This window comes from Protomyctophum parallelum (assembly GCF_964188405.1).
Source record: "Protomyctophum parallelum genome assembly, chromosome: 4".
Classification (NCBI taxonomy): Eukaryota; Metazoa; Chordata; class Actinopteri; order Myctophiformes; family Myctophidae; genus Protomyctophum; species Protomyctophum parallelum.
In genome coordinates, this window is record NC_139700.1 from 57,490,065 (window position 1) to 57,517,992 (window position 27,928).

Below are 27,928 nucleotides of genomic sequence, written 5' to 3' on the forward strand. Positions count from 1 at the left end.
TAATTCTGCAAACTGTTAATACATATTTCAATCAATCAATCAATCAATCAATCAATCAATTGTTTACAAAATAGGCTAATGTATTTTCAGCCATTTGAAAATATCCGATCTACAACTTAAGCTCTCAATGCGTAGATCTGCTATTTTTTAAATATGGTTTACACATTTATTTAATTTGAAAACTTGTGAAATATAAAAAGACATTCTGCATAATGCTCTCCTCGAAGCCACCACAGGAGGGCAACACTGAGCCGTTTATACTTCATCCGTGATGAGCCGATCTGGAGAGCTCGTAGGCGCAGGCGCAGTAGCACTACAGGGCCCAGTCACATAATTCTACAGGTCACCCATTTCACCGTAACACACCGAAAAGTGTGATAATGTGACGTGGCAGTGTTGCCATGTCCGCTAATTATAAGCGACGTTTTCCCAGGGTTCCCTGTATCTTGTAAATAACTAAATATATATTTGTTGGTTGATAAATGTTGTTTAATCCAGATTTTCATTTCAATAAAATGTTGTTTAATCCAGGATTTCATTTTCAAGAGAAGGACCCCCAAAATAATATATATATATATATATATATATATATATATATATATATATATATATATATATATATACATATATACATATATATATATAAATATATATATATACATATATATATTGAGCCTTAACCCTAACCCCCATACTGTCCATACAAGATGTGTGTTTGTAAAAATGTTTTTTAAAGATAATCCACTTTTGTATTTGTATTCTCTTCCAAGATGTTTTGTTGTTGTAGTTGGAAATCTACAAGCATGAGCTTGTAGATCTGCTATTTCCAACAACAACCCATAATAAGAGAAGATGATCTACGGACCCACATTTAATGGCATTTCTATCTCTCTGGGACCCCCACATTATATTGTAAAATCAGTGTTAATTTAACTCTGAGAGTGTACAAATGGAACAAAATCGACCTGTTGGGGTTCATTTGGTTCCATTTAACTGGGGACCCCTGGAACTCCCACAATAAGCCCACTTTGAGAACAAACGATTAAAGGTTGTTTTCACAGACCTTGTTGCTTGTTTCTCAACCTGGCAACCCTGCTATGTTTACATCCTGCTGCCACACAGTGTACATGTTGCCTAGGCTAAGCTAAATGCTAACAGCTGTTTATTATTTCTTTATATGGACATGACTGACGTCATCAACGTCAACAAACACTGAAGGTAAACAACAAACATGCATTTATTTATTTATTTACTCACGTCATGAATATTCATGAGATTACAAAGAAGCACTAATATAAACTAACTAGCTCAGGATGCTAACTGCAGCTAGCATGGCAGCTTCTGTCCTGTTGATAAGTTTACAAAGTTCTAAACCACAATGACGTCATGACAATAATTATAATAAGTGTGATTTATAATGATTGTTAAACGCAATTGTTTCCATTCTGCTCTTGTATTCAATTCATTAAGACATTTAAAGACATACAATGATAAACAAGACAAGCAATGATGTCAAGTTATATGTGTGTGTGTGTGTGTGTGTGTGTGTGTGTGTGTGTGTGTGTGTGTGTGTGTAACTAAGGGTCGCCCACCTGCCCCTGGCAGCTAAATAAAACACTAAGGGTTGCCCACCTGCCCCTGGCAGCTAAATAAAACACTAAGGGTTGCCCACCTGCCCCTGGCAGCTAAATAAAACACTAAGGGTTGCCCACCTGCCCCCTGGCAGCTAAATAAAACACTAAGGGTTGCCCAACTGCCCCTGGCAGCTAAATAAAACACTAAGGGTTGCCCACCTGCCCCCTGGCAGCTGAATAAAACACTAAGGGTCACCCACCTGCCCCTGGCAGCTAAATAAAACACTAACGCCAGGGCTCCACTGGGCGCGTTGCGTCACGCGTGCGTCACGCGTGCGTGCGTCAAAAAACGAACCGGTTAAATTTTATGGTGACGGAGACGCGACGCAACGCGGGCAGTGGAGCTACCCTCCATTGATTAAAAGGGCACATTCCCGACGCTGACGGAGACGCGACGCAGACGCGACGCAGACGCGCCCAGTGGAGCCCTGGCGTAAGGGTCACCCACCTGGCCCTGGCAGCTAAATAAAACACTAAGGGTCACCCACCTGCCCCTGGCAGCTAAATAAAACACTTAAGGGTTGCCCACCTGCCCCTGGCAGCTAAATAAAACACTAAGGGTTGCCCACCTGCCCCTGGCAGCTAAATAAAACACTAAGGGTCACCCACCTGCCCCTGGCAGCTAAATAAAACACTTAAGGGTTGCCCACCTGCCCCTGGCAGCTAAATAAAACACTAAGGGTTGCCCACCTGCCCCTGGCAGCTAAATAAAACACTAAGGGTCACCCACCTGCCCCTGGCAGCTAAATAAAACACTAAGGGTCACCCACCTGCCCCTGGCAGCTAAATAAAACACTAAGGGTTGCCCACCTAAACCGTCTATAAACACAACACCAGATATCTGTCTAAACACCTGAACGTGGCCAGAGACTCGGAGAGCTCTGTCTTCTGCCCTGTGGCTTGTAATTGATCTCACTAACAGGTGGTAAATAGGTAATTAACAGTGTTAATGATCTCGTTAACAGGTCGTTATGGAGGCCGTTAAGGACCTAGTGGTGTCCTGCCTTCACAGAGATCCAGTAGCGGCAGACCTTCGTCTCAGCCTGTTCGTTGCTGCTGCTCAGAGTTACAAGAGGGACTCCGTCCTGAGACCATTTCCTCCCACCTACGTCAGCAATCACAACAACAAAGACTTTGAGGAGCTGGTAAGATGTATCAACTTAATATATTATAAATTATAATTAACCCATTCTGACCTGAGATCAGATTCATACGAGGTTTCCACTGGACACACACTGGTCTGATTAACCCATTCTGACCCGAGATCAGATTCTAAAAATGTCAGTCGTTCTTCGATTTTTCAAAAATAGCAGACCTACAAGCTCGTATCGCGCCACTCGGTGGCGCGATATGAGCTTGTAGATCTGCTATTTTTCAATAGCTAAAGCATAACATGATGCTAACACCAAAATGGGTGCCCGCCCAGTATGGGTTAATGATATGTAATAGGCCTATATACTATATTAACTTATATACAAGATGTATTAGTATTCGATGTAGCGACATGTTTCTCATCGTCCGATTACCGACCCTAAAATACTGGGATTCAATTTACACCTTTTACTCCTTAATTTAGAACGATAGCACAGAACTGCCAAAACTGCTAAAATGGGCGGAACATTCACGAAAACAAAAAGGGCTTAACCCGTAATTATAATATTCTACAGCGGACAGATGCCAGCTCGTTGCAATTACACTCTGGCATTGGGTCCTTTAATCCACATCATTGAGAGCTAGTTATACCAGTGCCGGGTGGATTAAAGGAACTGACTCTATTTGTCTATGTAATTTGTAAGTTGATTAGCGGTATACTGTGGTTACTTTGAGCCGTATTCACCGTCCCAGCATTTTCGATGCGTATGCACCGTCCCAGCAAATGACGTAATGACTAGTTGTGCCTGATAAAACCAATGGTTTTCGATGGTGGTGACGTAATGACGATTATGTTTTAGTGTCGGGAGGATTAAAGGTAATGTTCCTGTGTATACATGTATGTAATCTGTAATAATGACGATATGTTTTAGTGTCGGGAGGATTAAAGGTAATGCTCCTGTGTATACATGTATGTAATCTGTAATAATGACGATATGTTTTAGTGTTGGGAGGATTAAAGGTAATGCTCCTGTGTATACATGTATGTAATCTGTAATAATGACGATATGTTTTAGTGTCGGGAGGATTAAAGGTAATGCTCCTGTGTATACATTTATGTAATCTGTAATAATGACGATATGTTTTAGTGTTGGGAGGATTAAAGGTAATGCTCCTGTGTATACATGTATGTAATCTGTAATAATGACGATATGTTTTAGTGTCGGGAGGATTAAAGGTAATGCTCCTGTGTATACATTTATGTAATCTGTAATAATGACGATATGTTTTAGTGTCGGGAGGATTAAAGGTAATGCTCCTGTGTATACATGTATGTAATCTGTAATAATGACGATATGTTTTAGTGTTGGGAGGATTAAAGGTAATGCTCCTGTGTATACATGTATGTAATCTGTAATAATGACGATATGTTTTAGTGTCGGGAGGATTAAAGGTAATGCTCCTGTGTATACATGTATGTAATCTGTAATAATGACGATATGTTTTAGTGTTGGGAGGATTAAAGGTAATGCTCCTGTGTATACATGTATGTAATCTGTAATAATGACGATATGTTTTAGTGTTGGGAGGATTAAAGGTAATGCTCCTGTGTATACATGTATGTAATCTGTAATAATGACGATATGTTTTAGTGTTGGGAGGATTAAAGGTAATGCTCCTGTGTATACATGTATGTAATCTGTAATAATGACGATATGTTTTAGTGTCGGGCGGATTAAAGGTAATGTTCCTGTGTATACATGTATGTAATCTGTAATAATGACGATATGTTTTAGTGTTGGGAGGATTAAAGGTAATGCTCCTGTGTATACATGTATGTAATCTGTAATAATGACGATATGTTTTAGTGTCGGGAGGATTAAAGGTAATGCTCCTGTGTATACATGTATGTAATCTGTAATAATGACGATATGTTTTAGTGTTGGGAGGATTAAAGGTAATGCTCCTGTGTATACATGTATGTAATCTGTAATAATGACGATATGTTTTAGTGTTGGGAGGATTAAAGGTAATGCTCCTGTGTATACATGTATGTAATCTGTAATAATGACGATATGTTTTAGTGTCGGGAGGATTAAAGGTAATGCTCCTGTGTATACATGTATGTAATCTGTAATAATGACGATATGTTTTAGTGTTGGGAGGATTAAAGGTAATGTTCCTGTGTATACATGTATGTAATCTGTAATAATGACGATATGTTTTAGTGTTGGGAGGATTAAACGTAATGTTCCTGTGTATACATGTATGTAATCTGTAATAATGACGATATGTTTTAGTGTCGGGAGGATTAAACGTAATGTTCCTGTGTATACATGTATGTAATCTGTAATAATGACGATATGTTTTAGTGTCGGGAGGATTAAAGGTAATGCTCCTGTGTATACATGTATGTAATCTGTAATAATGACGATATGTTTTAGTGTTGGGAGGATTAAAGGTAATGCTCCTGTGTATACATGTATGTAATCTGTAATAATGACGATATGTTTTAGTGTCGGGAGGATTAAAGGTAATGCTCCTGTGTATACATTTATGTAATCTGTAATAATGACGATATGTTTTAGTGTTGGGAGGATTAAAGGTAATGCTCCTGTGTATACATGTATGTAATCTGTAATAATGACGATATGTTTTAGTGTCGGGAGGATTAAAGGTAATGCTCCTGTGTATACATTTATGTAATCTGTAATAATGACGATATGTTTTAGTGTCGGGAGGATTAAAGGTAATGCTCCTGTGTATACATGTATGTAATCTGTAATAATGACGATATGTTTTAGTGTCGGGAGGATTAAAGGTAATGTTCCTGTGTATACATGTATGTAATCTGTAATAATGACGATATGTTTTAGTGTTGGGAGGATTAAAGGTAATGCTCCTGTGTATACATGTATGTAATCTGTAATAATGACGATATGTTTTAGTGTCGGGAGGATTAAAGGTAATGCTCCTGTGTATACATTTATGTAATCTGTAATAATGACGATATGTTTTAGTGTTGGGAGGATTAAAGGTAATGCTCCTGTGTATACATGTATGTAATCTGTAATAATGACGATATGTTTTAGTGTCGGGAGGATTAAAGGTAATGCTCCTGTGTATACATTTATGTAATCTGTAATAATGACCATATGTTTTAGTGTTGGGATTAAAGGTAATGCTCCTGTGTATACATGTATGTAATCTGTAATAATGACGATTATGTTTTAGTGTCGGGAGGATTAAAGGTAATGCTCCTGTGTATACATGTATGTAATCTGTAATAATGACGATATGTTTTAGTGTTGGGAGGATTAAAGGTAATGCTCCTGTGTATACATGTATGTAATCTGTAATAATGACGATATGTTTTAGTGTTGGGAGGATTAAAGGTAATGCTCCTGTGTATACATGTATGTAATGTGTAATAATGACGATATGTTTTAGTGTTGGGAGGATTAAAGGTAATGCTCCTGTGTATACATGTATGTAATCTGTAATAATGACGATATGTTTTAGTGTCGGGAGGATTAAAGGTAATGTTCCTGTGTATACATGTATGTAATCTGTAATAATGACGATATGTTTTAGTGTTGGGAGGATTAAAGGTAATGCTCCTGTGTATACATGTATGTAATCTGTAATAATGACGATATGTTTTAGTGTCGGGCGGATTAAAGGTAATGTTCCTGTGTATACATGTATGTAATCTGTAATAATGACGATATGTTTTAGTGTTGGGGAGGATTAAAGGTAATGCTCCTGTGTATACATGTATGTAATCTGTAATAATGACGATATGTTTTAGTGTTGGGAGGATTAAAGGTAATGTTCCTGTGTATACATGTATGTAATCTGTAATAATGACGATATGTTTTAGTGTCGGGAGGATTAAACGTAATGTTCCTGTGTATACATGTATGTAATCTGTAATAATGACGATATGTTTTAGTGTTGGGAGGATTAAAGGTAATGCTCCTGTGTATACATGTATGTAATCTGTAATAATGACGATATGTTTTAGTGTCGGGAGGATTAAAGGTAATGCTCCTGTGTATACATGTATGTAATCTGTAATAATGACGATATGTTTTAGTGTCGGGAGGATTAAAGGTAATGCTCCTGTGTATACATGTATGTAATCTGTAATAATGACGATATGTTTTAGTGTCGGGAGGATTAAAGGTAATGTTCCTGTGTATACATGTATGTAATCTGTAATAATGACGATATGTTTTAGTGTTGGGAGGATTAAACGTAATGTTCCTGTGTATACATGTATGTAATCTGTAATAATGACGATATGTTTTAGTGTCGGGAGGATTAAACGTAATGTTCCTGTGTATACATGTATGTAATCTGTAATAATGACGATATGTTTTAGTGTTGGGAGGATTAAAGGTAATGCTCCTGTGTATACATGTATGTAATCTGTAATAATGACGATATGTTTTAGTGTCGGGAGGATTAAAGGTAATGCTCCTGTGTATACATGTATGTAATCTGTAATAATGACGATATGTTTTAGTGTTGGGAGGATTAAAGGTAATGCTCCTGTGTATACATGTATGTAATCTGTAATAATGACGATATGTTTTAGTGTCGGGAGGATTAAAGGTAATGCTCCTGTGTATACATGTATGTAATCTGTAATAATGACGATATGTTTTAGTGTTGGGAGGATTAAAGGTAATGCTCCTGTGTATACATGTATGTAATCTGTAATAATGACGATATGTTTTAGTGTCGGGAGGATTAAAGGTAATGCTCCTGTGTATACATGTATGTAATCTGTAATAATGACGATATGTTTTAGTGTTGGGAGGATTAAAGGTAATGCTCCTGTGTATACATGTATGTAATCTGTAATAATGACGATATGTTTTAGTGTTGGGAGGATTAAAGGTAATGCTCCTGTGTATACATGTATGTAATCTGTAATAATGACGATATGTTTTAGTGTTGGGAGGATTAAAGGTAATGCTCCTGTGTATACATGTATGTAATCTGTAATAATGACGATATGTTTTAGTGTCGGGCGGATTAAAGGTAATGTTCCTGTGTATACATGTATGTAATCTGTAATAATGACGATATGTTTTAGTGTCGGGAGGATTAAAGGTAATGCTCCTGTGTATACATGTATGTAATCTGTAATAATGACGATATGTTTTAGTGTTGGGAGGATTAAAGGTAATGTTCCTGTGTATACATGTATGTAATCTGTAATAATGACGATATGTTTTAGTGTCGGGAGGATTAAAGGTAATGTTCCTGTGTATACATGTATGTAATCTGTAATAATGACGATATGTTTTAGTGTTGGGGAGGATTAAAGGTAATGCTCCTGTGTATACATGTATGTAATCTGTAATAATGACGATATGTTTTAGTGTTGGGAGGATTAAAGGTAATGTTCCTGTGTATACATGTATGTAATCTGTAATAATGACGATATGTTTTAGTGTTGGGAGGATTAAAGGTAATGCTCCTGTGTATACATGTATGTAATCTGTAATAATGACGATATGTTTTAGTGTTGGGAGGATTAAAGGTAATGCTCCTGTGTATACATGTATGTAATCTGTAATAATGACGATATGTTTTAGTGTTGGGAGGATTAAAGGTAATGTTCCTGTGTATACATGTATGTAATCTGTAATAATGACGATATGTTTTAGTGTTGGGAGGATTAAAGGTAATGTTCCTGTGTATACATGTATGTAATCTGTAATAATGACGATATGTTTTAGTGTTGGGAGGATTAAAGGTAATGCTCCTGTGTATACATTGTGAAGTCTCTGAGGTCACCAAGAGGCGGAACAAGGGATTGCAGCAGTAGCCGTTGGCCTTTTATTAGTAATTTCAATAAATAATAGAATACAGGAGAAACCCCACGTAGGTTTCCTTCATGAATTATATTCCATTCAGTATTATATGCTTCACAGGCATCAATCCATCGCCTGGAGGAGGATGAGAAAACGAAGGTTAGTTTCAACTTAGGTTATGCAGTCTTCTTCTTACGGCCCGACTCCACACTGGAGGGCTCGTTATAATAAGAAAAGATAACAATAAACAATAATAAGAGATGACGGCGGATTCTTGCTTCGTGACGTCGTCAGTATTTATCCTTTACTTGTAGAGGGTCTTTTCTCATAGCGGGGATTCAGCTCCGAGCGAGCAGCAGCCGTTGAGCCTAACCGGCGTTATATAATGAGTGCCTGCTGGCTAGGCAGTTCTCAATACAATGTCTGTGTGGAATTAAATAGGTTTCCTTCCGACCTTTTTGTTCGTAGTTCTCACGTCGCCGTCTGTGGCGGGGCGTCTTCCCGGAGCCCGATACAGGAGAACTCGAACTCAATGTGATAGAAAGAATTAATATGTTTCTTCCCGACCTTTTTATCTGTAGTTCTCACGTCGCCGTCGTTGGCGGGGCCGGCTTCCCTGCAGCAGCCCGATACATGAGAACTGGACCTCAATGTTATATTTCCTTCATCCAGTCCCATGGACTGTGTCCCTCGGACACAACCCTAGACGGATTCTATAAACCTGTGACGAGAGGAGAGTGACAGTTAAGATATGCAGAGCTATACACATGAGAATGGGTTCGGTGGAAGTGTGTGTGTCTTTCTTACCCCCCGACGGTTGTGCGTGCCTCCGTGAGCGTGTGTGAACCAGCCGCTGTTCAGACGCAGACTGATTCTCCCTTTTATAATGACGGGTGTAGCCGCTAGCTGATTTGGGTGCGGTCCGTCAATCAGCTCAATCTGGCGGAGGAGGGCGTCTTCTGTCTGACAGCGTGCCTGGTTGCCCTGGCAACGCACTTACCATCGCGGGGGTCGCTCACCAGACCCCACACACTCCCCCCCCTAAGATCCTTGCCGAGGCGAGGAGCTTAACCTTCTTCCTCTTCCTCATGCATTCCCCCACTGGGTCCTCTCTCACTGTGTCCTCTCGCTGGGTTCTCTCTCTGGGTCCTCTCACTGGATCCGCTCTCTGGGTCCTCGTCCAGTGGTGGGGTTTCTTCGGCTGAGGAGCTTTTAGATGTTTGCAGCATCTGGGTGCCCACCTGATAGTTCTCTACCAGGGTGACTAGCTCTTCAACGGTTGTGGGGCAGGCGTGCACTGCTATTTTCTTCGCGTCGGGGGGCAAGGCTCTCATGCCGCGGTCGACCACTATTCGGTCGAGGAGGGGGACATCTTCTCCTGTGGTGAGCCAGTTCTGTGTGCGTCTGCACAGGTCGGCGAACTGGGTGCGCGCCGGCTGCGCCATGTGGAACTCCCACTGGTGGAACCTGTGTGCTCTGGCGGGGAGGCTGTACCCCTGGCTGGACAGGATGGCGGTTTTTAGCTTTCCGTAGTCGAGCGCGTCTCTCGCGTTGAGGTCTCGGCATGCTCGTTGTGCCGGTCCGCACAGATAGGGGGCTACGATGCCGCCCCAGTCGGCCAGTGGCCACCTCTCCCGGGTGGCGGAGCGCTCGAATACCTCTAGGAAAGCCTCGATGTCGTCGTCGGGTGTTTGCTTGGTGAGCACCGCTGCTGGTGCTCTGGTGGCCGGTGCGTCTCTGTCCAGTCTGCGCAGTACCTCCCGCATGCACGTCTGGAGGTCCGTGTTGCCCTTCACCAGGGCGTTTAAGGCTGCTGCTGGGTCCATGTTTAGGCGGTGGTTAGGACCTGCTATACCCACATTCTCCACCAAATGTGAAGTCTCTGAGGTCACCAAGAGGCGGAACAAGGGATTGCAGCAGTAGCCGTTGGCCTTTTATTAGTAATTTCAATAAATAATAGAATACAGGAGAAACCCCACGTAGGTTTCCTTCATGAATTATATTCCATTCAGTATTATATGCTTCACAGGCATCAATCCATCGCCTGGAGGAGGATGAGAAAACGAAGGTTAGTTTCAACTTAGGTTATGCAGTCTTCTTCTTACGGCCCGACTCCACACTGGAGGGCTCGTTATAATAAGAAAAGATAACAATAAACAATAATAAGAGATGACGGCGGATTCTTGCTTCGTGACGTCGTCAGTATTTATCCTTTACTTGTAGAGGGTCTTTTCTCATAGCGGGGATTCAGCTCCGAGCGAGCAGCAGCCGTTGAGCCTAACCGGCGTTATATAATGAGTGCCTGCTGGCTAGGCAGTTCTCAATACAATGTCTGTGTGGAATTAAATAGGTTTCCTTCCGACCTTTTTGTTCGTAGTTCTCACGTCGCCGTCTGTGGCGGGGCGTCTTCCCGGAGCCCGATACAGGAGAACTCGAACTCAATGTGATAGAAAGAATTAATATGTTTCTTCCCGACCTTTTTATCTGTAGTTCTCACGTCGCCGTCGTTGGCGGGGCCGGCTTCCCTGCAGCAGCCCGATACATGAGAACTGGACCTCAATGTTATATTTCCTTCATCCAGTCCCATGGACTGTGTCCCTCGGACACAACCCTAGACGGATTCTATAAACCTGTGACGAGAGGAGAGTGACAGTTAAGATATGCAGAGCTATACACATGAGAATGGGTTCGGTGGAAGTGTGTGTGTCTTTCTTACCCCCCGACGGTTGTGCGTGCCTCCGTGAGCGTGTGTGAACCAGCCGCTGTTCAGACGCAGACTGATTCTCCCTTTTATAATGACGGGTGTAGCCGCTAGCTGATTTGGGTGCGGTCCGTCAATCAGCTCAATCTGGCGGAGGAGGGCGTCTTCTGTCTGACAGCGTGCCTGGTTGCCCTGGCAACGCACTTACCATCGCGGGGGTCGCTCACCAGACCCCACAACATGTATGTAATCTGTAATAATGACGATATGTTTTAGTGTCGGGAGGATTAAAGGTAATGTTCCTGTGTATACATGTATGTAATCTGTAATAATGACGATATGTTTTAGTGTTGGGAGGATTAAAGGTAATGCTCCTGTGTATACATGTATGTAATCTGTAATAATGACGATATGTTTTAGTGTCGGGAGGATTAAAGGTAATGTTCCTGTGTATACATGCATGTAATCTGTAATAATGACGATATGTTTTAGTGTCGGGAGGATTAAAGGTAATGCTCCTGTGTATACATGTATGTAATCTGTAATAATGACGATATGTTTTAGTGTTGGGAGGATTAAAGGTAATGCTCCTGTGTATACATGTATGTAATCTGTAATAATGACGATATGTTTTAGTGTCGGGAGGATTAAAGGTAATGTTCCTGTGTATACATGTATGTAATCTGTAATAATGACGATATGTTCTAGTGTCGGGAGGATTAAAGGTAATGTTCCTGTGTATACATGTATGTAATCTGTAATAATGACGATATGTTTTAGTGTCGGGAGGATTAAAGGTAATGCTCCTGTGTATACATGTATGTAATCTGTAATAATGACGATATGTTCTAGTGTCGGGAGGATTAAAGGTAATGCTCCTGTGTATACATGTATGTAATCTGTAATAATGACGATATGTTTTAGTGTTGGGAGGATTAAAGGTAATGCTCCTGTGTATACATGTATGTAATCTGTAATAATGACGATATGTTCTAGTGTCGGGAGGATTAAACGTGATGCTCCTGTGTATACATGTATGTGATCTGGCACCACTGCCGTATCAGGCACAAGTAGTCATTACGTCATTTGCTGGGACGGTGCATACGGGCCCTGGGCGAAACTAGTACTTGCGCAAGTAATAATATAACATGTATGTATTGTAGTTAACAGATGCCAGCTCGTTGCCTGGGGTCAGAGACCTGGTGAGACTCAAAGCAGGAGAATCTGACCAGCATTTATCTCTGGTTCACTGGGTGTTGTCTTCTAGAAGCTTCGCTGTGAAGACCCTCCATAAGGAAGAGGTAGGACCCTAAACCCTAACCCTTAAAGGAGAATTCCATGCTAGAATGCTTTCTTATCTTTCTTACCTTTCTTTGTAGTTGTTACGTCCCCACCAAAGAGGTCCAGGTGTTTTTTTGTGCAAAAACTCCTTATTGGCTATTTTCCCTACCATAAGCCCTACATGAATTGCATTGCATTGAATGGGAATTGAATGGGGCTATGGGGTGTTATGCTAGTGTTATGCCGCTTGGGATATTATTTACATTATGAAGAGAGGATATATACAAAATAATTATAATTTTGAGCGATGGAAATAAGCGAATTAGCACAACACCCCATAGCCCCATTCAATTCCCATTCAATTCAATGCAATTCAGTGAGGGCTTATGATAGGGGAAATAGCCAATAAGGAGCTTTTGCACAAAATAACACCTGGACCTCTTTGATGGGGATGTAACGACTACAAAGAAAGGTAAGAAAGCCTTTTAGTATGGAATTCTCCTTTAACTCTACGACCCTAACCCCTAACCATAACGCATAGTAGTAGTAGTAGTAGTACAGTATGTAATGTATATGTTACATTGTATACTATTACAGAATGTAATGTATATGTTACATTGTATACTATTACAGTATGTAATGAAACGTAGCTTTTTCAGAAAACTGTCAGGATGTAGAAGACGTGTTTAGAAACTGATCTCAGGTCAGAATGGGTATTGTAGATGTCTTAAGGCCTATTCATAGTCTGGATTTTCGGTGGTGAGGTGACCACCGCTCCGGTTGTGAGGTGACCACCGCTCCGGTTGTGAGGTGACCACCGCTCCGGTTGTGAGGTGACCACCGCTCCGGTTGTGAGGTGACCACCGCTCCGGTTGTGAGGTGACCACCGCTCCGGTTGTGAGGTGACCACCGCTCCGGTGGTGAGGTGACCACCGCTCCGGTTGTGAGGTGACCACCGGAGCTGAAATAACGTTGAGCGGTGGCGAGTAAAAACAGAGAGAATAGAACTATGATGTGTTTCAGTATGCTAAGCTGTGAATAGAATAGAACTGTATATAATAGAACTATGATGTGTTTCAGTATGCTAAGCTGTGAATAGAATAGAACTGTATATAATAGAACTATGATGTGTTTCAGTATGCTAAGCTGTGAATAGAATAGAACTGTATATAATAGAACTATGATGTGTTTCAGTATGCTAAGCTGTGAATAGAATAGAACTGTATATAATAGAACTGTGATGTGTTTCAGTATGCTAAGCTGTGAATAGAATAGAACTGTATATAATAGAACTATGATGTGTTTCAGTATGCTAAGCTGTGAATAGAATAGAACTGTATATAATAGAACTGTGATGTGTTTCAGTATGCTAAGCTGTGAATAGAATAGAACTGTATATAATAGAACTATGATGTGTTTCAGTATGCTAAGCTGTGAATAGAATAGAACTGTATATAATAGAACTATGATGTGTTTCAGTATGCTAAGCTGTGAATAGAATAGAACTGTATACAATAGAACTATGATGTGTTTCAGTATGCTAAGCTGTGAATAGAATAGAACTGTATATAATAGAACTATGATGTGTTTCAGTATGCTAAGCTGTGAATAGAATAGAACTGTATATAATAGAACCATGATGTGTTTCAGTATGCTAAGCTGTGAATAGAATAGAACTGTATATAATAGAACTATGATGTGTTTCAGTACGCTAAGCTGTGAATAGAATAGAACTGTATATAATAGAACTATGATGTGTTTCAGTATGCTAAGCTGTGAATAGAATAGAACTGTATATAATAGAACTGTGATGTGTTTCAGTATGCTAAGCTGTGAATAGAATAGAACTGTATATAATAGAACTATGATGTGTTTCAGTATGCTAAGCTGTGAATAGAATAGAACTGTATATAATAGAACTATGATGTGTTTCAGTATGCTAAGCTGTGAATAGAATAGAAATGTATATAATAGAACTATGATGTGTTTCAGTACGCTAAGCTGTGAATAGAATAGAACTGTATATAATAGAACTATGATGTGTTTCAGTATGCTAAGCTGTGAATAGAATAGAACTGTATATAATAGAACTATGATGTGTTTCAGTATGCTAAGCTGTGAATAGAATAGAACTGTATATAATAGAACTATGATGTGTTTCAGTATGCTAAGCTCTGCATAGAATAGAACTGTATATAATAGAACTATGATGTGTTTCAGTATGCTAAGCTGTGAATAGAATAGAACTGTATATAATAGAACTATGATGTGTTTCAGTATGCTAAGCTGTGCAGCCTGGCGGGCATCGACGGTCCGGCCACGCCCGTGCCAGACTTCCTGTTTGAGGTGGAATACAGCGAGCAGCTCAACCTCCACTTCCAGAAGACCCGAGGAGAACGAGACGTTCTCTACGCCTTCCACGGGAGTCGCCTGGAGAACTTCCACTCTATCGTTTTCAACGGGCTGCACTGTCACCTTAACAAGGTACCCTAAACCCTAAACCCTAAACCTACTCTATACACTATAATATACCTGGAGAACTTCCACTCCATCGTTTATAACGGGCTGCACTGTCACCTTAACAAGGTTAGTATACACTAAGCCCTAAACCCTAACCCGTACGTACGTACAGTCAAACAGACAGACACACATGGCTCCAACAGTGTACACTAACCCGACTTTACGATAATAAGGGACAGTATGTCGGGACACTTTACGATAATAAGGGACAGTATGTCTTATTATTATTATTATTATATATTATTATTATTATGTCGGGACACGCTGTTGTCATGTTGATAAGCTTCATGTTGTGCAGCAGCAGTGCCGGTCCGCAATGCTTTAAACTCTTACCACTCCACTTCGTCGGAACTAAAACCTGTACCCGTAAAAAGTCGGTGGCCGGTGCCTAGGCTGTGAGACACGGCATCACACACCAGCAACTTGCTCCAGACAACAAACACAGTGCAAAGCAAAGCATCCAAAGCTTGACCTTTTTTTTTTTTTTTTTATCCCATTTTTCACCCCTGTGTCAATCATCTAATGTGATCCTGGGCTCTACACACCCTCCACCAACCTAGTCCCCATATATGGGGGACAAGGGGAGAGCAACCTAGTCCCCATATATGGGGGACAAGGGGAGACCAAACTAGTCCCCATATATGGGGGACAAGGGGAGACCAACCTAGTCCCCATATATGGGGGACAAGGGGAGAGCATCCTAGTCCCCATATATGGGGGACAAGGGGAGAGCAACCTAGTCCCATATATGGGGAACAAGGGGAGAGCAACCTAGTCCCCATATATGGGGAACAAGGGGAGAGCAACCTAGTCCCATATATGGGGAACAAGGGGAGAGCAACCTAGTCCCCATATATGGGGGACAAGGGGAGAGCAACCTAGTCCCATATATGGGGGACAAGGGGAGACCAACCTAGTCCCCATATATGGGGGACAAGGGGAGAGCAACCTAGTCCCCATATATGGGGGACATGGGGAGACCAACCTAGTCCCCATATAAGGGGGACAAGGGGGGAGCAACGGACTTGAACTCATGCTTCCTTCATGCCTGAGTGTCCAAGTTGCTCCTTTTCACCTGACAGGGGGGAGTTTCCCTGGTTGGACGTAGCGCGTGGAAGGAACACGTTATTCCAACCAGTTCCTTTCCCCTCCATCAGGCGCCCCGGCTGGCCAGGGGGAGGCAGTTTAGAGACCAGTTCCTTTCCCCTCCATCAGGCGCCCCGGCTGGCCAGGGGGAGGCAGTTTAGTGACCAGGATTACTGCATGTTTTTTGTGAGGGTACCTACCCTATAGGGGACACGGGGAGAACATGTGAGGGTATCTACCCTAGGGGACACGGGGAGAACATGTGAGGGTACCTACCCTAGGGGACACGGGGAGAACATGTGAGGGTACCTACCCTAGGGGACACGGGGAGAACATGTGAGGGTACCTACCCTAGGGGGACACGGGGAGAACATGTGAGGGTACCTACCCTAGGGGACACGGGGAGAACATGTGAGGGTACCTACCCTAGGGGACACGGGGAGAACATGTGAGGGTACCTACCCTAGGGGACACGGGGATAACATGTGAGGGTATCTACCCTAGGGGACACGGGGAGAACATGTGAGGGTATACCTACCCTAGGGGACACGGGGAGAACATGTGAGGGTACCTACCCTAGGGGACACGGGGAGAACATAGCTTGACCTTTTACATACAGAGATCACAAAGCAGGCATTAATCAGACCAGTGTGTGTCCAGTGGAAACCTCGTGTGAATCTGATCTCAGGTCAGAATGGGTTAAGAGTTTAAGACCAGTGAGATCACACAAAGTCTGCTCTCGGTAGTATCCAGTTGTTCCAAATTTGGTAGAATCTGTCTAGTCTAGTTCTTAGGATGTATGTTAATTCTTCCATTTTGAAAATATCCAGGACTATCCCGTGCTAATGGTCCATTGTGGGTGTGATTGGGGTTAATAATAATAATAATAATTATTATTATTATTATTGTGGGTGTGATTGGGGTTAGCCATATTCTAGTAATTTACTTTTTGCTGCCAGGAGCACCTGCAGTAGCTTTGGGTGTGTTCAGAAATGCACATCGGGGGCGCACACGCCTATATATTAGTTTGCATTGCACAGTGCGCTCAGTGCGCTATTTCCGAACGCGCCCGATTGCGGCGGAAGCCATGCGAGGCACCAAACAGCACATCGGGAGCAATTTGGGGTTCAGTGTCTTGCCCAAGGACACTTCGACATGTCGACAGGAGGAGGAGCCGGGATTCGAACCGCCGACCCATGGATCATTGGACGACCTGCTCTACCTCCTGTTAGCCTCTTTTCCCCACACTGTGTTTTTCCTGATACGGGGATGGTTTTGTATTGTTTGTTTCAGACGTCTCTGTTTGGCGAGGGCACCTACCTGACCTCTGACCTCAGCATGGCGGTGCTCTACAGCCCTCACGGTAACGGCTGGAGGGAGAGTCTCCTGGGGACTCAGCTGAGCTGCGTGGCGCTCTGTGAGGTCATCGACCACCCGGAGGTCAAATGTCAGGTGAAGAGAAAAGGTACGGCGAGCGAGGTCATCATCTGGCCATTATCTTATTATTTTGAGGGGCTCTATAGCGGCCCCTACATACAGCTTTAACCCATTCTGACCTGAGATCAGATTAAAAAAATGCCTGTTTGAAAATGCCTGTTTTCTGATGTTTCTACGTCAGTCGTTCTTCGATTTTTCAAAAATAGCAGACCTACAAGCTCGTAGCGCGCCACTCGGTGGCGCGATATGAGCTTGTAGATCTGCTATTTTTCAATAGCTAAAGCATAACATGATGCTAACAGCAAAATGGGTTCCCGCCCAAAATGGGTTAACTGTGTGTGTGTGTGTGTGTGTGTGTGTGTGTGTGTGTGTGTGTGTGTGGAGAGAAGGCTCTGTGTCTAGACCTCCTCCGGTGTATCAGTGAGACACGCAGCTATACATCTCCTTACAACCGTGTTCTACTGGCTTTTCAATGAGAGTTGAGGGTTGTTTCACATTGATGACAAAATATGATAATCGGCCGTTTTTTTTGCCACCGATATTAACCCATTCTGACCCGAGATCAGATTCACACGAGGTTTCCACTGGTCTGATTAAAGGACCACTTCACCACTTCTCAACCTATCTTCATATAATAATAGGTCCTCACTAATAATCATTTTAATTAATTATTATTATTAATCGCAATTTTTTTCTACTCTGTCTGTGTCTCATAGGAGGGCTGTGGGCAGTTCAGAAACCGTCTTCCAGTGACATCATCGATGGGAAATAAAAGCTAATAAAAACTGCATACTTGGAAGCCATCGTTCTCACGATAATGAAAATCTAAACATTTTTGTAAAATAAATCTTGTTTAAAAAATAATCTGCCTAATGATGATGACACTGGAAGACGGTTTCTAAACTGCCCACAGCCCTCCTATGAGACACAGACTGAGTAGAAAAACATCGTGCCATTTTATCATGATTATTAGTGAGGACCAATTATATGAAGATAGGTTGAAAAGTGGTGAAGTGGTCCTTTAATGAAACGTATGATTATCGAAGTCCTAACAGACGTACAATGGTAGCCCCTTATTGGCTGGTGGCCGACACCGACATACATACATACATACATAACTGAGCCAGCTGAGGTGGTTTGGGCATCTGGTTAGGATGCCTCTCGGGCGCCTCCCTAGGGAGGTCCTCGACTGGGAGGAGACCCCGGGGCAGACCAAGGATCATGTCCCACTGGGAGGAGACCCCGGGGCAGACCAAGGATCATGTCCCACTGGGAGGAGACCCCGGGGCAGACCAAGGATCATGTCCCACTGGGAGGAGACCCCGGGGCAGACCAAGGACCACGTCCCACTGGGAGGAGACCCCTGGGCAGACCAAGGATCATGTCCCACTGGGAGGAGACCCCGGGGCAGACCAAGGATCACGTCCCACTGGGAGGAGACCCCGGGGCAGACCAAGGATCACGTCCCACTGGGAGGAGACCCCGGGGCAGACCAAGGATCACGTCCCACTGGGAGGAGACCCCGGGGCAGACCAAGGATCACGTCCCACTGGGAGGAGACCCCGGGGCAGACCAAGGATCATGTCCCACTGGGAGGAGACCCCGGGGCAGACCAAGGATCACGTCCCACTGGGAGGAGACCCCGGGGCAGACCAAGGATCATGTCCCACTGGGAGGAGACCCCGGGGCAGACCAAGGATCATGTCCCACTGGGAGGAGACCACGGGGCAGACCAAGGATCACGTCCCACTGGGAGGAGACCCCGGGGCAGACCAAGGATCATGTCCCACTGGGAGGAGACCACGGGGCAGACCAAGGACCACGTCCCACTGGGAGGAGACCCCGGGGCAGACCAAGGATCATGTCCCACTGGGAGGAGACCCCGGGGCAGACCAAGGACCACGTCCCACTGGGAGGAGACCCCGGGGCAGACCAAGGATCATGTCCCACTGGGAGGAGACCCCGGGGCAGACCAAGGACCACGTCCCACTGGGAGGAGACCCCGGGGCAGATCAAGGATCACGTCCCACTGGGAGGAGACCCCGGGACAGACCAAGGATCACGTCCCACTGGGAGGAGACCCCGGGGCAGACCAAGGATCATGTCCCACTGGGAGGAGACCCCGGGACAGACCAAGGACCACGTCCCACTGGGAGGAGACCACGGGGCAGACCAAGGATCATGTCCCACTGGGAGGAGACCCCGGGGCAGACCAAGGATCATGTCCCACTGGGAGGAGACCCCGGGGCAGACCAAGGACCACGTCCCACTGGGAGGAGACCCCGGGGCAGACCAAGGATCATGTCCCACTGGGAGGAGACCCCGGGGCAGACCAAGGACCACGTCCCACTGGGAGGAGACCCCGGGGCAGATCAAGGATCACGTCCCACTGGGAGGAGACCCCGGGACAGACCAAGGATCACGTCCCACTGGGAGGAGACCCCGGGACAGACCAAGGATCATGTCCCACTGGGAGGAGACCCCGGGGCAGACCAAGGATCACGTCCCACTGGGAGGAGACCCCGGGGCAGACCAAGGATCACGTCCCACTGGGAGGAGACCACGGGGCAGACCAAGGATCACGTCCCACTGGGAGGAGACCACGGGGCAGACCAAGGATCATGTCCCACTGGGAGGAGACCCCGGGACAGACCAAGGACCACGTCCCACTGGGAGGAGACCCCGGGGCAGACCAAGGATCATGTCCCACTGGGAGGAGACCCCGGGGCAGACCAAGGATCATGTCCCACTGGGAGGAGACCACGGGGCAGACCAAGGACCACGTCCCACTGGGAGGAGACCCCGGGGCAGACCAAGGACCACGTCCCACTGGGAGGAGACCCCGGGGCAGACCAAGGATAATAATAATAATAATGATGTTATTCTAATGTGTTCTAGATTAATAATAATAATAATAATAATGATAATAATAATAATAATGATGTCATTCTAATGTGTTCTAGATTAATAATAATAATAATCATAATAATAATGATGTCATTCTAATGTGTTCTAGATTGCCAGCAGGTGGACCGGCAGCGTTCCCGGGCCAGGAACAGTGAAGGAGGAGAAGTTCCTCAGAAATACTTCATCGTCACCAACAACCAACTGTTGAGAGTGAAATACCTGCTGGTGTACTCGCAGAGGACACGTCTGTCCAGGTGAAGATATAACACATAATATGGTCTACTCTATGAGGACACGTCTGTCCAGGTGAAGATATAACATATAATATGGTCTAATCGCAGAGGACACGTCTGTCCAGGTGAAGATATAACACATAATATGGTCTTATCGCAGAGGACACGTCTGTCCAGGTGAAGATATAACACATAATATGGTCTAATCGCAGAGGACACGTCTGTCCAGGTGAAGATATAACATATAATATGGTCTAATCGCAGAGGACACGTCTGTCCAGGTGAAGATATAACATGTAATATGGTCTAATCGCAGAGGACACGTCTGTCCAGGTGAAGATATAACATGTAATATGGTCTAATCGCAGAGGACACGTCTGTCCAGGTGAAGATATAACATGTAATATGGTCTACTCTATGAGGACACGTCTGTCCAGGTGAAGATATAACATATAATATGGTCTAATCGCAGAGGACACGTCTGTCCAGGTGAAGATATAACATGTAATATGGTCTACTCTATGAGGACACGTCTGTCCAGGTGAAGATATAACATATAATATGGTCTAATCGCAGAGGACACGTCTGTCCAGGTGAAGATATAACATGTAATATGGTCTACTCTATGAGGACACGTCTGTCCAGGTGAAGATATAACATGTAATATGGTCTACTCTATGAGGACACGTCTGTCCAGGCTAAGCAACAAGCTTAGACTGTATGATGAAGCATTTATATTTTACTCATGATCAGAGCTTCCGTTGCTCCAGACTGTACGACGGAAGCATTTATATTTTACTCATGATCAGAACTTCCGTTGCTCCAGACTGTATGACGGAAGCATTTATATTTTACTCATGATCAGAGTGTCCGTTGCTCCAGACTGTACGACGGAAGTATTTATATTTTACTCGTGATCAGAGCGTCCGTTGCTCCAGACTGTATGACGGAAACGTTTATATTTTACTCGTGATCAGAGCTTCCGTTGCTCCAGACTGTACGACGGAAGCATTTATATTTTACTCATGATCAGAGCTTCCGTTGCTCCAGACTGTACGACGGAAGAATTTATATTTTACTCATGATCAGAGCTTCCGTTGCTCCAGACTGTACGACGGAAGCATTTATATTTTACTCATGATCAGAGCTTCCGTTGCTCCAGACTGTATGACGGAAGCATTTATATTTTACTCATGATCAGAGCTTCCGTTGCTCCAGACTGTACGACGGAAGCATTTGTATTTTACTCATGATCAGAGCTTCCGTTGCTCCAGACTGTACGACGGAAGCATTTATATTTTACTCGTGATCAGAGCTTCCGTTGCTTCAGACTGTATGATGAAGCATTTATACTTTACTCATGATCAGAGCTTCCGTTGCTCCAGACTGTACGACGGAAGAATTTATATTTTACTCATGATCAGAGCTTCCGTTGCTCCAGACTGTACGACGGAAGCATTTATATTTTACTCATGATCAGAGCTTCCGTTGCTCCAGACTGTACGACGGAAGCATTTGTATTTTACTCATGATCAGAGCTTCCGTTGCTCCAGACTGTACGACGGAAGCATTTATATTTTACTCATGATCAGAGCTTCCGTTGCTCCAGACTGTACGACGGAAGCATTTGTATTTTACTCATGATCAGAGCTTCCGTTGCTCCAGACTGTACGACGGAAGCATTTATATTTTACTCGTGATCAGAGCTTCCGTTGCTCCAGACTGTACGACGGAAGCATTTGTATTTTACTCATGATCAGAGCTTCCGTTGCTCCAGACTGTACGACGGAAGCATTTGTATTTTACTCATGATCAGAGCTTCCGTTGCTCCAGACTGTACGACGGAAGCATTTATATTTTACTCGTGATCAGAGCTTCCGTTGCTCCAGACTGTACGACGGAAGCATTTGTATTTTACTCATGATCAGAGCTTCCGTTGCTCCAGACTGTACGACGGAAGCATTTGTATTTTACTCATGATCAGAGCTTCCGTTGCTCCAGACTGTACGACGGAAGCATTTGTATTTTACTCATGATCAGAGCTTCCGTTGCTCCAGACTGTACGACGGAAGCTACGACGTAAGCATTTGGAAATTGCTAGAGGCAGTATATATGCCACGGTTTTATTATATCCATATTTGGTCATGTGTTTCAGACCTGGCAGGACTTCCTGGGTGGTCCGTCATCACTTCCTGGTCATGATGACATCATACATCCTGCTGCTCATGTGCATCGGTGCCTTTAGCTCCACCTCCTTCTGGAGCTTCTGGAACAGACTCTTCTAAACCCATATATGGTCATAAACCCCTCCCCTTTGTTATAAACCCCTCCCCTTTGTTCTAAACCCCTCCCCTTTGTTCTAAACCCCTCCCCTTTGTTCTAAACCTCTCCCATTTGTTCTAAACCCCTCCCCTTTGTTATAAACCCCTCCCCTTTGTTATAAACCCCTCCCATCTGTTCTAAACCCCTCCCCTTTTGTTCTAAACCCCTCCCCTTTGTCTGTTTAAAGAATTCAAGGCTGTTATTAGTTAATTAACATTAATTAGTATTAATGACATTAGTTCATTAGTGCCTTAATTTAATTGAACATCATTACAGACAATCTGAACTTCACCCTCAGACCTAGGGTGGTCCTCAGACCCCAGACCCTCACACTGGTGGTCCTCACCCAGACCTGGTCCTCACCCAGACCTCTCTCTCTCAGGGTGAGGCCTGGGTCTCAGCTCATATTTACCGTAAAGCTCGGGCGGCTCTGAGTTGAACAACGCGACCATGTTAGCGGCTCGTTACTAAATGGTCGTTACCGCACGGTTGAAATACGAACGCTCCTGGAGACTCTTAAATAGACGACGATCACATTAGCTTTAGACGATTTTTTGCCGCTATAGCTATTTCTTTTTTTTTTTAAGATATTTTTTTGCGGCTTACGCCTTTTATTGATTTTTCAAGGGACAGACAGTAGGCTGACAGGAAACGGGAGAGAGAGATGGGGGGGATGACATGCAGTAAGGGCCGTGTCGGGTCCGGGAGTCGAACCCGCGGCACACTGCGACTGGATTACCAGTCCGGTGCCCAGACCGTTACGCTACGGCCTGGGCCCGCTATAGCTATTTCTTGCGGGACCGGAAACGGTCTTGTTTTCCGAGCGAAATAGAACGAGAGTCTACGGTGGCGGGAACCCCTATTGGTGTTTTAAGCATTATGTTATACTTTAGCTATTGAAAAAGAGCAGATCTGCAAGCTTGTAGATCTGATATTTTTGAAATATCTTGAAAATGAGGCGCACATCTTTGAATATATACTGTATTCTTTCAGAGGGAACGTTTTTAACTCAGATCTTTGCTTCCGGGAGGTCCCTGGAACAACATATTTTCAAATACAGATAATTCTGGGCGTCCTTGACGGGGAAAAAGGTTTGAGAACCACTGACAGAAACATGGGGTTTAACCCTGTGAGAACGACTGACAGAAACATGAGGTTTATCCCTGTGAGAACCACTGACAGAAACATGGGGTTTAACCCTGTGAGAACGACTGACAGAAACATGGGGTTTAACCCTGTGAGAACCACTGACAGAAACATGGGGTTTAACCATAGACTGTAAAAAATATGGACAAAGCGTTCCCCGGGTCTAACATGAACGTAAAATGAAGCCTGAAATCCCTTGCATTCTAATGCACTGTAAATCGCCATCTTTCTAGATCCGTTTTGGACCAGCTGGCCATTGGCTGGCTCCGTTTGGGTCCAGCTGGCCATTGGCTGCCCAGACAACGAGGCGGGACTTCCCCCCTTCTTCTCCGTTGGTTTTTATTTTGACTCGAGTGGGAGGAGAAGACTCTTGAGTGGGAGGGGAATCCCGATCATAGACGGTAACGGTAGCCACGCCCCTCAGAACATACGCGACTTTATGGTCATTATTTTAATTAATGGGACCATAATTTTCCAAAAAGAATATTATGACATTAGAAATGAGACTTTAAACTAGTGACTGGAAGAAGAAAGTATTCATGACCATGTTTATTAAGGTAATACAGTCTAGGTGAAGTTGGGCCAAAATACATGGGCCTCTATGGAGCTATGGGGCTTTTTGGGTCCAGTCCAGCGCCACAACAGGCCATTATATGAACTACCGATTTAAAATGAGGCTTCACGAAATATCTGGCTGACTGCCCCCCTGGGTTTAACCCTGTGAGAACGACTGACAGAAACATGAGGTTTAACCCTGTGAGAACCACTGACAGAAACATGGGGTTTTTCAAAAAACTTTTAGGATTTAGAAGACATTTGTTTAGAATCGGCCTCAGATTTAAATGGAACCTAGAATAGAACCTTTCCATGTGAACATGTGTTGTACCAGGGACCCCCATGTGAACATGTGTTGTACCAGGGACCCCCATCTGAACATGTGTTGTACCAGGGACCCCCATCTGAAGATGTGTTGTACCAGGGACCCCCATCTGAACATGTGTTGTACCAGGGACCCCCATGTGAACATGTGTTGTACCAGGGACCCCCATCTGAACATGTGTTGTACCAGGGACCCCCATCTGAACATGTGTTGTAACAGGGAACGTGTGTGTGTGTGTGTGTGTGTGTGTGTGTGTGTGTGTGTGTGTGTGTGTGTGTGTGTGTGTGTGTGTGTGTGTGTGTGTGTGTGTGTGTGTGTGTGTGTGTGTGTGTGTGTGTGTGTGTGTGTGTGTCAGGTACAGTCAGGCCTAATATTCAGCAATAATACAGCATCATTCATCTTATTGTGGTTAAAGGGCCATTCTGTACTTTTATTTGTCATTCATCTTATTGTGTATTCACGTGTCATTGTGTTAAAGGGCCAATGCTGTCATTTTCATATCATTTCATCGTTTCTTTTCTGGGTCACTTCTGTCCAGCAAAGAGTGTAAAGTTAATGTCAGTCCAGCTTTAAGGCCGGTCCACATCAATGTAACAAAACACTTTTAAACCATTCTGAACCGGAACCCATCCTCAGTGATGTATCCCAATGTCACCTGGGACGTATCCTCAGTGATGTATCCTGAGGTTACCACCTGGGACGTATCCTCAGTGATGTATCCTGAGGTCACCACCTGGGACGTATCCTCAGTGATGTATCCTGAGGTCACCACCTGGGATGTATCCTCAGTGATGTATCCTGAGGTCACCACCTGGGACGTATCCTCAGTGATGTATCCTGAGGTTACCACCTGGGATGTATCCTCAGTGATGTATCCTGAGGTCACCACCTGGGACGTATCCTCAGTGATGTATCCCAAGGTCACCTGGGACGTATCCTCAGTGATGTATCCTGAGGTCACCACCTGGGACGTATCCCCAGTGATGTATCCCAAGGTAATCGGGGTTTCGGGTCTTTTGAACATCACACTCCTCACTCAGGTGACCCAGCCGGGGTGATCAAGTCCCGACTTACGTCCCAGTAGCTACCCTCGATCAGTCCCACTAGGGAAAAACCAGGGCCACACAATCCGTTAGAACTACTCCAGAACTACTCTGCCAGGGCTGGGAGGTACGCTTCTGGCGCGTGGATGGACTAGGCTCTGTGGGTTGACTCCTGTCCGGGCCCCTCCTACGTCTCACCAGGTCCAACAAAACAGTTCACACCAAAGTCACACCAATGCATCTAGTCACTACAAATCCGTTTTAAGGACATGTCACACCAATGTAACTAGTCACAACAAATCCGTTTTTAGGCCTAACCCTAACCTGTGACCTTCAGAAATCATGTCTGATGAAGGTCAGAGCGACCAAAACGTTGAATCTGAAATAAAGTATTTTTTTCTGTAAGTGAACACGGTGTACAAGACTCTTCTTAATCACACACAAAACACACTGCTGTCGGTACGAACCCTCATAACTCTTTTTTTAGGGGGAAGAAATCAGTGCTATTGAACACCCTTTACGTCTGTGTGTTGTTCCATGAATCAGTGCTATTGAACACCCTTTATGTCTGTGTGTTGTTTCATTAATCAGTGCTATTGAACACCCTTTACGTCTGTGTGTTGTTTCATAAATCAGTGCTATTGAACACCCTTTACGTCTGTGTGTTGTTCCATGAATCAGTGCTATTGAACACCCTTTACGTCTGTGTGTTGTTTCATAAATCAGTGCTATTGAACACCCTTTACGTCTGTGTGTTGTTCCATAAATCAGTGCTATTGAACACCCTTTACGTCTGTGTGTTGTTTCATAAATCAGTGCTATTGAACACCCTTTACGTCTGTGTGTTGTTCCATAAATCAGTGCTATTGAACACCCTTTACGTCTGTGTGTTGTTCCATAAATCAGTGCTATTGAACACCCTTTACGTCTGTGTGTTGTTTCATAAATCAGTGCTATTGAACACCCTTTACGTCTGTGTGTTGTTTCATAAATCAGTGCTATTGAACACCCTTTACGTCTGTGTGTTGTTTCATAAATCAGTGCTATTGAACACCCTTTACGTCTGTGTATTGTTCCATAAATCAGTGCTATTGAACACCCTTTACGTCTGTGTGTTGTTCCATAAATCAGTGCTATTGAACACCCTTTACGTCTGTGTGTTGTTTCAACAAATATTGAACCAATTGAAAGTAGTAAAAAACGCTTTGGAGAAAACCTCTGAACTCTCAAACTGTCTGCTAAAGAAGCTACTAACTCCACCACCTCTCTCCTTGCAAGTAATTGCCAATATACAAAGTTACAACACCAACTCTTGCTTTGTTTTAAAAATATAAGGTTTTCTTAATTTCCTGAAAAACGTATAGCCTAATTTATTTCCTGAAAAATTGGAGTTAAGAGGTTTCTTCCCGACAGCAGAGATATTCTATTTAAGTGCATAATCCCTGTTATATAACTCTTACGGCACAATCTCCTGTTCCAAAGCGGCCACTTGGCGGCGCTATTGAGAACTCTCTAAACTGCTTCACACAATACAAGTAGCAGCCGCAGGGTTGCCATGTCTGCTCATTATAAGCTACGTTTTTCTGTAAAGTTGCTTGTAAATATTGGTTTTGGTCTTGTTTCTAAAGTGTAGTTGTTTATTTGGTCTTGTTTCTAAAGTGTAGTTGTTTATTTGGTCTTGTTTCTAAAGTATAGTTATTTATTTGGTCTTGTTTCTAAAGTGTAGTTGTTTATTTGGTCTTGTTTCTAAAGTGTAGTTGTTTATTTGGTCTTGTTTCTAAAGTGTAGTTGTTTATTTGGTCTTGTTTCTAAAGT

The 27,928-nt window shown here is 43.7% G+C and overlaps 1 protein-coding gene across 3 annotated transcripts; it reads left to right on the forward strand.

Annotated features, from left to right (window-relative positions):
• The first annotated feature begins 1,117 nt into the window (after positions 1-1,117).
• Positions 1,118-26,645, forward strand: parp16 (poly (ADP-ribose) polymerase family, member 16). Of its 3 annotated transcripts, none has more exons than XM_083763018.1 (8): positions 1,118-1,218; positions 2,600-2,779; positions 12,422-12,559; positions 14,817-15,023; positions 17,439-17,610; positions 20,599-20,743; positions 22,878-24,307; positions 24,937-26,645. In XM_083763018.1, exons 2-7 carry the CDS (start codon positions 2,606-2,608, stop codon positions 23,005-23,007), a joined length of 966 nt encoding a protein of 321 aa, XP_083619144.1. In that variant the 5' UTR covers positions 1,118-1,218; positions 2,600-2,605; the 3' UTR covers positions 23,008-24,307; positions 24,937-26,645. The 3 variants fall into 3 exon arrangements, with proteins under 3 accessions (XP_083619144.1, XP_083619145.1, XP_083619146.1); XM_083763019.1 differs by having other exon boundaries at positions 22,878-24,271; XM_083763020.1 differs by lacking the exon at positions 24,937-26,645 and having other exon boundaries at positions 17,439-17,597; positions 22,878-23,009.
• Positions 26,646-27,928: the final 1,283 nt, after the last annotated feature.

Excerpts from the sequence above, each read along its gene's own strand:
- parp16 (XM_083763018.1), top strand. The coding sequence starts at position 2,606 with ATGGAGGCCGTTAAGGACCTAGTGGTGTCCTGCCTTCACAGAGATCCA. Across the intron at positions 15,024-17,438 it reads TGCACTGTCACCTTAACAAG|ACGTCTCTGTTTGGCGAGGG; the intron begins GTACCCTAAACC and ends TGTTTGTTTCAG. Across the intron at positions 17,611-20,598 it reads ATGTCAGGTGAAGAGAAAAG|ATTGCCAGCAGGTGGACCGG; the intron begins GTACGGCGAGCG and ends AATGTGTTCTAG.